This window comes from Castanea sativa, chromosome 7, assembly GCF_040712315.1.
Source record: "Castanea sativa cultivar Marrone di Chiusa Pesio chromosome 7, ASM4071231v1".
NCBI classification, from domain to species: Eukaryota; Viridiplantae; Streptophyta; class Magnoliopsida; order Fagales; family Fagaceae; genus Castanea; species Castanea sativa.
The window spans coordinates 38,494,711-38,509,337 of NC_134019.1; the positions used below are offsets into that span (position 1 = coordinate 38,494,711).

Here is a 14,627-nt window from a genome sequence, read left to right on the forward strand (position 1 = left end):
GATATAAGGATCTAATATCACACTGTAAGAATCCAATTTTTTTAAAATGCAAGTTTCAAGTATTTATCATTTAAAAATTATAGTACCATATAATTTTAGATGGTTTTATATTAGTTTTTTTAATATATTTATTAAAACTTTAAACATTTAAAATATTTTATTTAAACCTCAAGGTATGAAACAAAATTCATTCAAATTAGTTGGTTACTTGATATTTATCTGGGATTAAAAAGTTTTTGACAGAAGGGTTTGAAGTATTTTTTAAAAACTTTTATATTTAAATCGAGCACTTTAAAATTTATGATTTAAATGAAATATACCTAAAACTAAAAATTGTGTAATAGTCTCCCAATACACCCTTTTTTTTTTTAATACTAAATCTATTATCAATTTTAGTCTAAAACCTTACAAATTGATTTAGTAATAAATATTATTATTTATTAGTGATACATTAGTTTATAAAGATAAATAGTAAATTTCATAGTTTTTAGCATTACTCTTGGGTTTTGACGATAAGTGTAAAAACACAATACTTTTTTACATTATTATTGATACCGTATATTATGATTGATGTATGTATAATAGATTTTTTTTTTTTTTCAGGAGAATTAGCTAAAAATTATGTTAATCCAATCATAATAAATGTTATCAATTTTAATTTTAAAAAGTCATGAAAAATATTCTGTACTCCTTTGCTGGGTGTATAATGAAAGTTAAGAGAAGAAAAAGTAATCAATTAAGGAGCAAAATACAAAATAGTGTACTTATTTGCAGGGACGGAGGCTTATATTGACCATTGGTGCATTCTCCCCTCCCCTAATTTTTTTTTTAATATATTAGTATATATGTTTTAACAATTTTGTTATATAAAATTATATTTTATCCCTCATAACAATATTATTGGTTATTAGTCACAAACTTATCTATAATATTTTTACAAATTGTTGAGATACAAGTTCTTATTAGTTTGTATCTGGGCCTATTATTTACATCATTTTTTTATTTACCAATAATCACTTATTATATCAGCAATATACTTCTAAAATTTTCCTCATTTTAAAGGCATTAAAAAATTTATAAATTTATAAATCTAAAATCTAAAATAATATATACTAGCCCAAAAACATTTGTGCAACAACAAAAATCACCAATAACAAAGTTAAAAAAATTAAGTCCAATTATCCAATTTCACTTAAACAAACATCTGCTTTTTAAAAAGTTTTAAATAGAATAATTTTGTCTTTACCTAGCAGACGCACACATCAAAAACTCAAAAAAAAAAAACCTCTACAACTAAGAATTTGCCAAGCTAGAGGTTAGAGTTATCCCTTAATTCAAAGTCCTGGCTCTAACCTTGCTTATTTGCTTCAAATATTAATAATTTTCCCCTTCCAAATCATTGTTATGCCTGGATTGAAGTCCAAATTTACCAAATAACACAACTTTAGTAATATTTTAGGAAAAAAAACACATTGATAAAATTATTTTGTTATGCAACATATTTTTAGAACTAAAGTTTGAGGTCAAATTCAAGTTCTAAAAATGTTCTACATAACTAATGTCTTGTTTGATAATTTTATTCTAGTAACGTTATTTAAGTGTTGTAGAAATACGTATGGGTGAAAAAATATTATGGTAGTACGTGTTGTGTGGTTTAACAAAGAAAATTGTTGTTTAAATAATATAACAAAATAGGCCTTAGTGCCTGTTTAATAGCAATATTTAAGTATTATTATTTAACTTTTAATTTTATAAAAATAAACGGTATAAAAATTCATATAAAAAATGTTATTGTTATTTAAAGATTAAAAATTAAATTACAGTCCCAAACAGCCCTAAGTATTTTTGTTTCGGGTGCTTTTTTCTTAAAATATTGCTAAAATTGGTGCTATTTGGCCAATTTGGCCCTCCATTGATTGAGTTTCAGCATCTGTACATCCATGCCTCTAGGATCACTTTTGGAGACCACCATGCGTAGTACCCATCTCACGCCTCTCTATCTCAACCTGTGTTTCCCTTATATGTGTACATATTTATAAATAAGGTCGATTTATCGTTCTTCCTGCCTAGAATGCTTGAAGGGTCTGGAGTTTGTGGCTTCAAAGGTAGTAACTAGTAACTAAGCTCCTTCCTTCCTTCCTTCTCGCATATTGCAAGCATTTTTCCACAGCTCCCATGGCTGGGTGGATTTCTCCTTTGAACCCAAACGCACCAGAATTCTTCCCTCTACAAAATCCCCAGCTTCTTATCCCTTGTCCCTCTCTAAGCACTTCTCATCATTACTATCTCTCATCTCCAAATACAAACTTTTACTACTGCACTCCATATGTTCAAAGCTTCTCAAAATCAGAAACCTTCTATACTAACTTTTACCTGCAAAGTACCCAACCCTCTCTCTTGCTTCCTCCACCACAACCCAAGAACCTCTCGACTGTTACTGAACCAACAAACTCTTTTGTAGAAGAGCCTTTAGAGCAAACCCATGTGGTGCACCATGAGACCAAGGTGGAGCAAAAAGTGGTGACTCAAAAAGTTCATCACAAGAGATACAGAAATCGTTGCTATGGGGGGCAAGGTGGTGGTAGGGTTAGGCAGCCATGGTGGGCAAAGTGTGGTAACAGTACTGAGACTTCTAGTCCTAATGAGAATGTAAAGAATAGGCATGCTGGAAATGAGGAAACTTTGAACAAGTTTACTCGAAAAGCGGGTTTTTGTGGGAAGGCTAAGAAGAGAAACTATACTCCTGTGCTTCCTGTGCAATCTGGTGCAGTTGAAACCACTGTTATGATTAGAAACATACCTAACAAATACAAGTATATTTCATTTTCCTCATTCTCTTTCTCTGTGGGCTTATTTCTATGTGATTTTTGTTAATTCTTGGTTGTTGATTTTTCTGCATGTGGGTGTAATTTGGTTTTCTGGATCGTGTATTACTATTTGTTGGTCCTTTTATCCCTCTTTTCCAATTTGATTTGGATGAACATGCATGTTAGATTTTGTGTGTCTGTGACGAATTAAACCATTATGTCCCTATTATATTCAAAAGGGTTTGTTTATATTCTTGATTTTCTTTCTTCATTTCATGTTCCTTGTATTTCATAATCAATTAGCTTCTATATTTCCACCATCTCTGTCAGCCGTGAAATGTTGGTGGAGTTTCTGGACCATCATTGCATGTTGGCGAATCGAGAGAAGGCTGAGATATTTGAAAATCCCATTGTGTCAGAGTATGATTTCCTCTATTTGCCTATAGACTTCAGGTATTTATCTAAGCTAACATTTATTCAGCTACCTTTTTAGTCCAATGTCAGACCCTTCATTCAAGTATTGTGATTATAGCTTCCCCACCCTAACTTACAGCTAATTCAAATGCATTAACTACTCTATGAATCTTTTTTTTATTTTTTTGCAGCACAGGGTTTAACAAAGGGTATGCGTTTGTTAACTTCACTAACCCACAAGCAGTGTGGGAGTTTCACACTGCCACTGACGGGCAGAGTTGGGATCATTTTAATTCACACAAGAAGCGTCAGATAGCCCTAGCTAGAATTCAGGTATAGACCTAATTATTATTTGCGTAAAAACTCAAAACTTTTTTAGTATACTCCACGCTACCATCGTTATCTTTCTCAAAATGAACTCTGATGGGTTTGATCTGAAAAAAATGTTTACAGGGCAAGGAGGAACTGGTGAGTCACTTTGAGAGTGTGGGGTTTCCGTGTGAATCCGATCAAGTTCTACCTCTATTGTTTGAACCACCTCGGGATGGCTCAAGAAAGTTGGTGAAGCAAAGCATAGTGGGAAAATGTACCCGCATGGAGGAGTACTGAGTGGCGCTTGGGACTATCCAAATCTAGCTATGTTGGATTTGGTGGCTCGGATTTGACAAAGTCCTATCCATGCTTGTCATTTCTCATTATGGGTCAGTCAGTCAGCCATTTTTTACTTTTAAAAGTTGAACTCTTTGGTTTGGTTCATTTTCTTCTATTTCAGTCGAGTGTTGGAACTTTTAGTTAGTATGGAGCTTAGGTAACTGTGCTACTGTGGTGTAAGCAAGGAAAGAATGGGGGTGGAACTTGGCACCTGGACCTAAAAGACCATGGAAGGACAGGTGATGGGATCCACCCTCTCCTGATGGATGGTTGTGATCTTCTAGTGAACTGTTTGTATATACTATGTTTGTTTGAAGACCCTCGAGAGATGTTGTAGTTACTCATGAATGCTTTGGAATAGAAGGTTGTATTTCTTCTTGATTGTTGTGTCGATCACTTTGTTCTTTTTCTCTATTCTGGCTTTAGGTTCTGTGCTCTCACTGTAAAATGTGTCCGTTTACTGCTACTGTTTATTCCAGTTCTGGCAAACAGTAAGTCCCTAGGTTGATAATCCCACCGTTTGTTGTGATCGTTTTGGCGGATCAGAGTATGGGCTATTGTCTCTTCAAAAAGTTAAGGACAAGTAGCTCAGGACAAGTAGCTCTGTGGCTGAAAAGCTTGTGTCATCGAATTAAGGAGAAAATATGCGTAAGAGCATCCCATCAGTATGCGCAATTTATTTATTTATTTTTTTTCATTTTGTACCTCTAAATTCTACTTTTTTATTATTTTTATTTTACACACATTTTACAAAAATTCCTAAGTTGGTTTATTATATACATTTATTTAAATAAAATATTTATTTCTTTAATCCTGTAAACGGTGGTCATGGGAGTGAGGGGGATGGGAGGTACGTGTGAATGAGTGTCGAGGGAATAAAAAAAAAAGAATAAAAAAGTTATTTACATGATAAACAATAGTGTACGTATGCTATATGCTCAGTTACTGTATTTACAAGACTAATTATTATGTATATTTAGATATTTTTACAAAGATTGATGGGAGTTTTTGGGTTAAAATATGAAAAATTGAGTATTTTTTGTATTTGAGAAGACTATTCATGAGTGGGTGTAGTTGTTCTATTTAATTTTATGGTAAGGATTAATAATTTATTTAAAAAAATTTATGAAAAAGGAAAAAAATAATATTTTGACAGTTTTTATTTATTTATTTATAATTTCTTATAAAAGTGTTGTTGTTAACTGTTGATCTAAGGTTATCTATTCCCTAATTTATAAATATAACAAATTTCAGCAAAAAAAAAAATTTGTTGTATTTATAAATTTTAAGTACTAAAGTCTTATAGCGACTTGCTCTCCTCTTCATTTTGTTCTTCATTTATTGCCTTCCTCTTTATTTCGTTTTCACAAATGATCTTACTTTTATATTGGAGCGTCTTGCTATAAATTGCTAGCGTATAACTATAATGCTCATTGATAGGTTTTCTCCATCAACAAAGTTTCTATTTAAACTAGTTTGAGCGGAAATTTTACAAATTTTTCATATATATATATATTTATGTAAATATTAAAAATTTAATTGCTAAATTTTGTATTTTTTATTTTATTAACATGTCTATCAAATCTCATTTAACTGAATATTATTTATTATTCGATTAATAAACATATTTTTTATACATAATTTTAGATTATAAAAATTTGAAAATTTTAACATTTGTTTGATGAGATAGTAATTAATTTTTAATATTCTTAAAATTTTACAAGCATGAAAAATATAATAATAATAGTTAGATTTTTAAAATTTACACTTAATATATTTATGAAGAGATTTTAGAGCTTTCCACCCACCAATTTCGAGAGAAATTTTGTTCTTTTTCTGATTAATATTGGTCTCCACTCTAATTACTTAAAACTGAGACTGATCCTACTGACCACGTGGCTACTGAAATGGAGGGAGTGGGATTATATTTTTCGTAAAATCACTGGATCTCTGCGTGGTTTGCTTTGGTTATTTCTGAAATGTTGTCGGTTTTATATTAGGATTTTGCTAACGTGGGCTGTGAACATATAATAATTAATTATTTTTGAAATAAATTTTTTTTATTTTTAAAATAAATTTTTTTCAAACTAAAAAAGTATTGATAATTTTTTTAATCATTAATAAAATATTTTTAAAAATAAATAATTTAATTTATGTCTTTAAAACACACATGAACTTTTATATTATTACATTTACCATCAATGAACTCTGTGCAGGGTTTAGGGTTGCATGGTATAGCTAATTTATTAAAGCTAGCACTTAGCAGGTAGACTTGCCTGAAAATGGAGTTATTATTGTCGCCTAAAAAGTTTCCCTAGTTGAAGTAGCAAACTAGCTAGGATGACCGACACTGGATAACTCGTTCTCTGAATGGTGGATAGAATTCATTAGGGTAATTAGCACAAAAGACTGTGAACTGTTCACCAACTTAAGGAGAAAATAAGCATATATTAACTGCCTAAAGAAATTATATACTCTGTATCTGTATATCAGATATTTTCTCCCCCTAAAAAGTTGAGCCGCTTTTTAATTTCTTCATCAATGATCTTGTACTTAAAGGGTAAACAGTACTATGTTTAGGTCCTCCCCTTTTGCTCTCTTCCAGTATTTTCTTAAACTCGTCTCAGGAGTATTGAACAGCTTAGAAGAGCAAGATATTAAGGGGTGTTTGGTTGGATTCTAAACAACTATTTTTAGTTTTTAAATAATATTTTGTATATTTTTATATTTTTTATTCATATATATTTCTACAAATATTTTCGAATAATAATTTTCAATTTTTATATCAATGTATTAAACGGGCCTAAGAGTGGGTCTTTGCTTTAGTCAAACAATGCCATATTTATTTGTTTTTCTTTTCTTTTTTTTAAAAAAATATTTTTAAATTATTATTATTTTTTTTATCGGCTTTGTCATCTTCATATGACTTTAGTTTAGTTGATCAGCTAGCCTTAATTTTCTCTTGCATTATTAGGAGTCTTAAGATCCGTTTATTTTGTTAAAATTGAAATTTTTTTTATTGAAAGTATCGTAAATAAATGTAAAAGTTAGTTGAAATAGTACAGTAAAACCTATATAAACAATACCAAAAAAGTGCAATATGGTCATGAAGAGTAACAAAAATAAGCTAGATAGTAAAATAAGTAGGCAAAAATAATTTTTGTCAAATATACACTAGAAATGGTTGGAGGATGAATGTCATGTGTAGATATATTAGCAGCTGTATGCATGTGTAAATATTTGGAATTAAAGATCTTAAAAAAGAAGAAAAGAAGAAGAAGATCCCTTCTCATTGAGAAATGTTTTATTTTTGATGAAACTGTTTTATTAAGTTTTGTGAATCATGCAGTTTACATTTATATGCATGGTATGTGTAATTTATCAATGCTTGTAGGCTGAAATATTTGTGGAAACTTGCTAGGGTTACTATTAGGCTTTTGTTCTTTGAAGTGCATTATTTGTTTCATTAATTTCCTATCTTTTCCAGAAAGATCGTGTTAAATTAGTGCTTGCAGTTTACATTATTGGATGCTTAATTTCATGTGACTATGTGAGGTAGAGGAGGTGTTGATGTACATGCATATTGGAACATTTCTAGATTGACATAAAAATCCTTATTAGTTGATAAAATAAAATAAAATAAAATTATTCAATCAATATTATAATACTTCTCACGCATTTGTTTCATTTGTTACAAACTTTTGTCACCAAAGCTTAATCAAATAGTTGTTAAAAAAATGGAAATTAAGAGATTAATCAGAATATGGAAAAAAAGAAAAAGAAAAGTAACACCTCTCTTTCTATCTTATTGCTTTGCAACTCTTTGGGTTTTTTAACGCCTTTTTTTTTTCTTTCTTATTTGGTGAAATTAATAATTGAATTTTATACTGTAATCTTTCCTAGTTCCAGAAAACATTAGATTTAATTGGCAAGTTCTTTACCTTATTGAGTTTTTTGTTTTTTTTTGGGTGAAACTTTTGGTGGTCATTGGTCACACAATTAAACCTGATCACTGCAAGGCTATGGGAAGGGTTTTTGAGTTCTGAAACGTGTTATCATTTGTCATCCCAACCGATGCTAACTCAGCTCTTTGTCATTTTCAATAATTGAACTTTGCGGGATTGGTTTAGTTTTTGATTCAATTACACGCATTTTGATTGATACGCTTACTTTTCCACCTCGACGCGTGGTTAATAATGCTACACCATAACGTGTAGGTGGCTCACTTTTTTTTTTTTTTTTTTTTTTTTTTTTTTTATCACCATTGACCCCGTCCAGGTAAGTATAGGTGGCTCACTCATTGTTATTGATTGCATAGGTGATAGGTTCATCATTTACACCTTTTTTTTTTTTAATGAATTTTACTAACGGATATACTTATTTTATCAATAATAAACTATTTTAATAAATTTTGATGAAAAAATAAAAAAGTAACTAATTTTTTCAATTTTTTATAAAACATTTATCAAAATCGATGATTAATAGATGGTGAAATATTACCATAAAAACTTTTATGTGAAATATTTTTTGATTCTAAATATTATTGTTGTAATTATAAACGTTGGAGAAACTATATGTTAATTTTGTTGAGATTAGGGTTATAAAAAAGTTGAATACTAAAAGTTCAAAATTGTTCATTTAATAATATACAATAATTATGAGTCAAGCTTGAGTTTATTATTACCAATCTATATTATATATTCAAACTTAATTTATTTTCTTGTCAAGTTTTTTCATGAACAAGTTGATTGAATTATTATCTTCCCATATTTAGTAAACACCACAACCAAAATCTTTACCTTTTCACAAGTCTAAGTTACTAATTAATAACTAAATTATAGTTGAAACTAAAGTATTTAAATTATTAGATAGAATGATTTTTGTGAACTTATAAAAATTAAATTCAACAAACTTGTATTATTAAAAATAAAATATAGTTTTTATTACGAAATGGATTATTTATATTATTAACAAATTAAAAATAATAATTTAATATCTTATAAACTTATAATCAAATTTGCACAATCCAATATCAAATCTTTATATGTATTATTTTTTATAGATGTGTAATATAAATATATACAATATTATACACTTAAATTGAGTCCCATACTCTTTATACACACACATGCACACACAAACAAGCCATTATATTTGAGCTTGACTTATTTGCTAAATAAATGAATATAAACAAGTTCTTTCTTGACTTGAGCCCAAGTTGTTCATAAACAACTTGATTTACAAACCTAGTTAGATCTTAAGTAATATTCAAAATTCTCAAATTAATAGTTTTTTAGTAGATATATATATATATATATATATATATATATATTAGTAATTAATATTTAAACATAATTCTATAATTTAAACATATTTTTTAAAACCTTTGGAAGGCTTGATCAAAATTAACTCTCATGACTCCACGTTTTAAAACCCATGCCTAGACATGGCAAAATGGGTGGGCCAGGTCAGGTTCGGGTCGTGGGTCAAATGGGTCACAGGTTAAAAGTGGGTTATTTTAAGTGGGTTAAAAATGGATTCAAGTCAATTGGGTTACACGTCAGGTCGGGTTGACTTGTATTTTTCACATGAATTTTATTTTTATTATTTATTTTATAAAGAAAACAACATTTATTTACTATTTGAAAAGTTATGCAACAAATTACTTGATGTAAAATGCATTACTTTGAATTCACCACTTATATCAAGAATGAACTCAGTTAAACTTATTAATACTTATTCAATAATTTTAAAAAATTATACAAATCCTAACATGGCTTTCTAAAACAAAATAACACAAAGATAAGTAAAACAAATAGACAAGTTTTATTTCTACATAATATCAACATTTCAAAATATTAAAAAAAAATTACAAATGACTTATTGGATAACTCATTTGATAAAGAATAAAAACATATATGAAATTTACAATCTTTAAAATTAATTTTATAATCATTATTAAGTTGTGGTTGACTCTCTATTTCAATTTGAGATATACATTAAAGTTTGATGGCTTACTTATTTATACATGGTCTCTTTTATGAATATCATATCATTGTTAAGCGACAAACACTCCAGGAAATATCATAATTTAATTTGAAAAGCCGTTTATTTTGGATATAAAGTTTTAAAAAATAGGTCTAAGCATTTATAATTTATGCTAATTTGATACTTTGGTTTCACTATTTTCACAATTGTGAATGTTTCTCACACATGTCTACAATTTAAAATCTATGTTTTTAACTCTACTGTAACCAGATTATCTTGGCGCATATACTTTGCTATTTGATATCAAAAAATCTTTACTCATTATAGAATGCTCGACCATTTATCTTTCAATTAATTTGCATTCAGTTATGTAAATGTATCAATTGTTTCCTTAAAGCTCACAACAGACAACTAAACCAATATTGTCTTAATTTTACTATTTTTTTTTTACAAAAATAAAAAAGTTTTTAAAAAATGGTTTGGGTCGGGTCATGGGTCAACCTGTTTTTGGTTTGGGTCAAAAAAATCGAGTTCGGATCGAATATTTTTCGGCCTTGTCAAGAGTGGATTGTGGAGTGCTTCTAGAAACAGTGAATGAAACTGAATAAAAGGGTTTGCTAGATCAACGGAGTAAACCACGACCACGAGTGTGGTTGCTAAGCTTTGGCCTCTAAAAGATGGGACTTCTACTTGCGATATAGCTTAGGACAACCTTTATCCATATTGAAAAAGATGAAAGTATTGTTGTTCATCTTATGAAGAATAACATTTTTAATAACCAATTGATGGAACCCTACTAATTGAAGGAGCTTCTCCTAAGGACCTTCCCTAACAAAATTAGGGAACATGTTTATTGTGAAGCAAACCATTGCACCAATGTTATAGTTAAAACAAGGACCCAATTTATATCATTTTTTTACACCAATCACAACTTGTTATCTCAATACTTCAGAAAAATGTTGTGAAACTTATTATATCATCAGACTAATTAAACTTGTTGAATGAGCCTATCTTCATTCTAGTTAGTCCTGATGCCTAGTAGGAATGTAACTTTGGCCATTTGTTGAATATTTTTCTTGCTTAGGCTGACCATGTTTTATCCACATCTAATGGATAGCACGTAGCACTTGCATGAAAAACGAATAAAAATAATAAGTCGTTTAGTTTTTAGCCTATATGTATAGAACGACGATAAAGCTTTCTTGGTTCATGTCGTATAGCGAAGAAGAGGAAGAAAAATAGCAAAAATAGAGCAGTAGCTCAAAATAAGGGGTGTTGCGAGAATCGAACTCGCGACCTCTCGCACCCGAAGCGAGAATCATACCACTAGACCAAACACCCATCTTTGTTATTTCGTTTTCAATATCGGGTTAAAACTATAGATTATTCGAAGTTAACAAATACTAATAAATTATCTATATAGTTTCTTGTAGCAAGCAACCAAAAACTCAAAGAGAGAAAACATGGCAGTGGCATCATCACTCTCATCCCAATTCTTCCACCACCTCCTCCGCCCACCTCAACCTCAGCCGCCACTACCACCACTGCCACCTTCCTCTTCTTTCTTTTCTTTGTTTCTCAAACCCCTTCTTATCCCAACTACTACAACAACAACATTAACAAAAACAAAAACAACAAAAGCAACAGCAACTCTATCCAAATTAAGCTCACTCCCTACAACCCACTTCACCAAATCCCTCCCTCCTCTCTTCTGTCACTCTCTCTCCTCTTTTGCCACTCTTTCTCACCCTCCTCCTACACAACAACAACATGTAGAAGAAGAAGAAGAAGATGAAGAATATGATGGTGAAGAAGATGAGAGTGGAATTGAAGATTTGGAATTGGGAATGACAGAAGGAGAGGATACTGAAAAGGGTGTGGTGGAAAAAGCTTCTTCCTTAAATGTGAAGACAAATGGGGATTTGGAATTGAAGCTGCTACCGAGTCTGACTGTGAAGGAGAAGAAGGATTTAGCTTCGTACGCGCATAGCTTGGGAAAAAAGCTCAAGTCCCAGTTGGTGGGGAAGTCTGGTGTTACTGCTAATGTTGCTACCTCTTTCATTGAGACCCTTGAGGCTAATGAGCTTCTAAAGGTATCAATTTCAATGAATTGAACTTTTTATCTTTTATTTATTTTTTGGTAGTGGATTGGCTTGCAGTTTGGTGATTTAGATAAAACGTCAGTTGGGGTTTAAGGTTTATTCTTTTTAACTATTTTTGTCTCCTAGTTAAGTAGATGTTAATAGCCTTGCAAATTGCAATTGTCAATGTGAGTGTAATTTACTCCTTGTGGTGCTAAAAAACTTTGGTGAAAAGCAAGATAGAGTTCTTTTGATTTAATTAAGTGTTTCTCTGTCTGTGCTTAAATGTAATATATTTTGTTCACAGCTGGTCACAAAACCGGAAAAAGGAAGGGGTTATGACAGGTTAGATTGCCGGTCCGAGTAACATTTAGTCACTTTATTATGAATAAATCCAGTACCGATAAACGTTGGGCCCATATAGGTTGAGGCATCCCTTTATTTCTATTGAGAATCCATATGCGACCCTAGTGTTTTTTAAATTATAAAAGTTTGGTTGTTGTTGCTGGAGTTCTTTTGCTTTAATTTTTTGGGTCAGATTAATACAAAAGTTTTTGATCTTTGTGGAAGAAACTAGGACTTTTCATTAGCAATCAAATGGAGTCATCTTTTCTGTTTGGAATGCTAATTTTTCAATAGAATTTGTTGTTTAGCTTTTAAGCTTGATGTGGAATTAATGTGCTGTTGATTGATGAGAGTCCATGGTTGATTTCTTGTAGTACTTTCTTTGCTTTGACAGCTTAACAACTGTTTCTATTTGAAGAGCATCTATTTCTCATTGTTTCTGTTGAGGGAGAGTTGGATTGATGAGACTTATAGTTGTAGGATGGGTTTGCTCTCTAAAGGAATCATGAACATTTGAAATGATAATCATAGGCTGGGCATGCAGCTTGAAACTGTACTTATTGAAATTTGGGAATTATAACTTTTGGGTCTCAAATTGCAATCCTTGAAGCCATCACTTTAAAATCGGTCTGTGAATCACTAACTTTTGTGTCACTATTAGTTCTAAACGGTTGAGCTATGCTTGTTGGTAAAACTAGAGGTATTACTTTAGGATCTTAGTTACTCTGATTTCCAAGATTTTCTGAGTTTGCAAAACTTGCAAATGCCTAAAGCATATGCCTTGGTTATGAGCCCTTATTAAGCTGTTGTGATGCTGATAACTGGTCCATTTTTGTTACCAAATTTAGCATGTGGTGTTGGTTGGAACATCATAAAGTTGAGCCTGCTGTTTTTTAAGTTGGATGGTATGGCATGCTAGCTTATATGGACAGACTGATATGTGAAACTCCCTAGCAGCCATCTTGTTTAAAAATTTGATGTTATAGCTTATTTGTGCTATTTGCTACATATTAAACTATGTTCTGCTTCCTTTTGCATTTTCTTTATAGAATCTTGTAGTGTGGGGCTGAGGCTTGGATGTTGTTGTATTCTTTGGTCTTCTGATGGAAATCATATTTTCAATTTAAACATTGTAAACAGATTAAAATACACAATACCTGTCCGGGGGAGCTAGATGATGTGGTGAAGCAATTAGAGGAAGCAACTGGTTCAGTGGTTGTTGGTCAAATTGGTAGAACAGTGATTATTTACAGACCTAGCATCACCAAGATGAAGGCAGAGGAGAAAAAGATGCAGGCTCGGAAAGTTTTTGTGAGAAAAGCATCAAAACCAAAACATGCGTTGCTGGTAAGTAAAATAGTGTTTTAAAAAAATATATATTTATAAATAAATTAAATTAAAAAAAGTGTGTATATATATATATATATATATATATATATATATATATACATATATATATATTGTAATGCATAAGGCCACCGTGGCCTGTTTGCTGACCTCTATAGCTCTCTCCCAAAAAATGCAGAACAAAGCACAACAGCGCTTATCTGGGCGTGGTCGTCGGGGAAGCAGTAGGTTTATGCTCGAAAGTGACATTTGAGGCAATGCATGTGTGGATACTTAACGTTGGATTTTGGTGCCAATTTCAACTTCAATTCTAATTAACTGGGAATCCTGTCAACTTTGTAGCTAATAGGAGGGGGCATGCAGTTAGAATGCCTGTCAAACTTTGTAGCCAAAGAGAGATCATTTCTGTGTTTTTTGATACTCGGGATGCCTGTTAAAGTAGGGCGAGTTACCTTTGGGAGTACTTGCACTTCAATGGCACTCCATTGAGTGGTAATTATAGGACAAGAATGGGATTGTTTTGGCAGATCAAGAGTGCAGAGTTATTTCTTCTGTCAAAGACATGAATTTGAGCTGAGATCAACAAACATGATTGGGCAAGTTCAAAGATGTATTCCTAGTTGCAATCAGATGTAACATTTGCATGTTGTGTGATATTTACCATGATAATGCTAACTGGGCAAGAAAATATTTATTGCACAAAATGATGCTAGATAATATTAAGAAGCGTGGACATGTAATGTCATTGGGAAAAACTTTTTATTTTAGTAGACAGGGATGCAAGCAAATCTCTAGCATAAAGGTTTTCTTTTCCAGCCCTTTCCTCTAAAAGCAGTTTCTTTGGTCCTCATCTTGCGTTGCGACCATTGGAATTTGGAGTTCTTATGGATTTCTTGTAATGTGCAAAAGTGAATGCTAGTAAGAACAATTTTGGCAATCTTTTTACCACTGCTACTTGAAAATTTGGTTGCATTATTATTACTTTTACATGAAT

At 31.2% G+C, this 14,627-nt stretch overlaps 2 protein-coding genes and 1 non-coding gene across 3 annotated transcripts; 2 read left to right on the forward strand and 1 right to left on the reverse strand.

The window, feature by feature from the left end:
* Positions 1-1,925: 1,925 nt before the first annotated feature.
* On the forward strand, positions 1,926-4,251 carry LOC142642146 (uncharacterized). The gene is made up of 4 exons (XM_075816501.1): positions 1,926-2,813; positions 3,138-3,260; positions 3,413-3,554; positions 3,675-4,251. The coding sequence occupies exons 1-4, from the start codon at positions 2,176-2,178 to the stop codon at positions 3,828-3,830; spliced, it is 1,059 nt and encodes a 352-aa protein (XP_075672616.1). The 5' UTR covers positions 1,926-2,175; the 3' UTR covers positions 3,831-4,251.
* A 6,878-nt stretch (positions 4,252-11,129) lies between these two features.
* On the reverse strand, positions 11,130-11,201 carry TRNAP-CGG (transfer RNA proline (anticodon CGG)). The gene has a single exon. It is a non-coding gene; the product is annotated as a tRNA-Pro (tRNA).
* A 103-nt stretch (positions 11,202-11,304) lies between these two features.
* LOC142642254 (uncharacterized) lies at positions 11,305-14,448 on the forward strand. The gene is made up of 3 exons (XM_075816588.1): positions 11,305-11,953; positions 13,427-13,633; positions 13,812-14,448. Exons 1-3 carry the CDS (start codon positions 11,324-11,326, stop codon positions 13,884-13,886), a joined length of 912 nt encoding a protein of 303 aa, XP_075672703.1. The 5' UTR covers positions 11,305-11,323; the 3' UTR covers positions 13,887-14,448.
* The last annotated feature ends 179 nt before the right edge of the window (positions 14,449-14,627 follow it).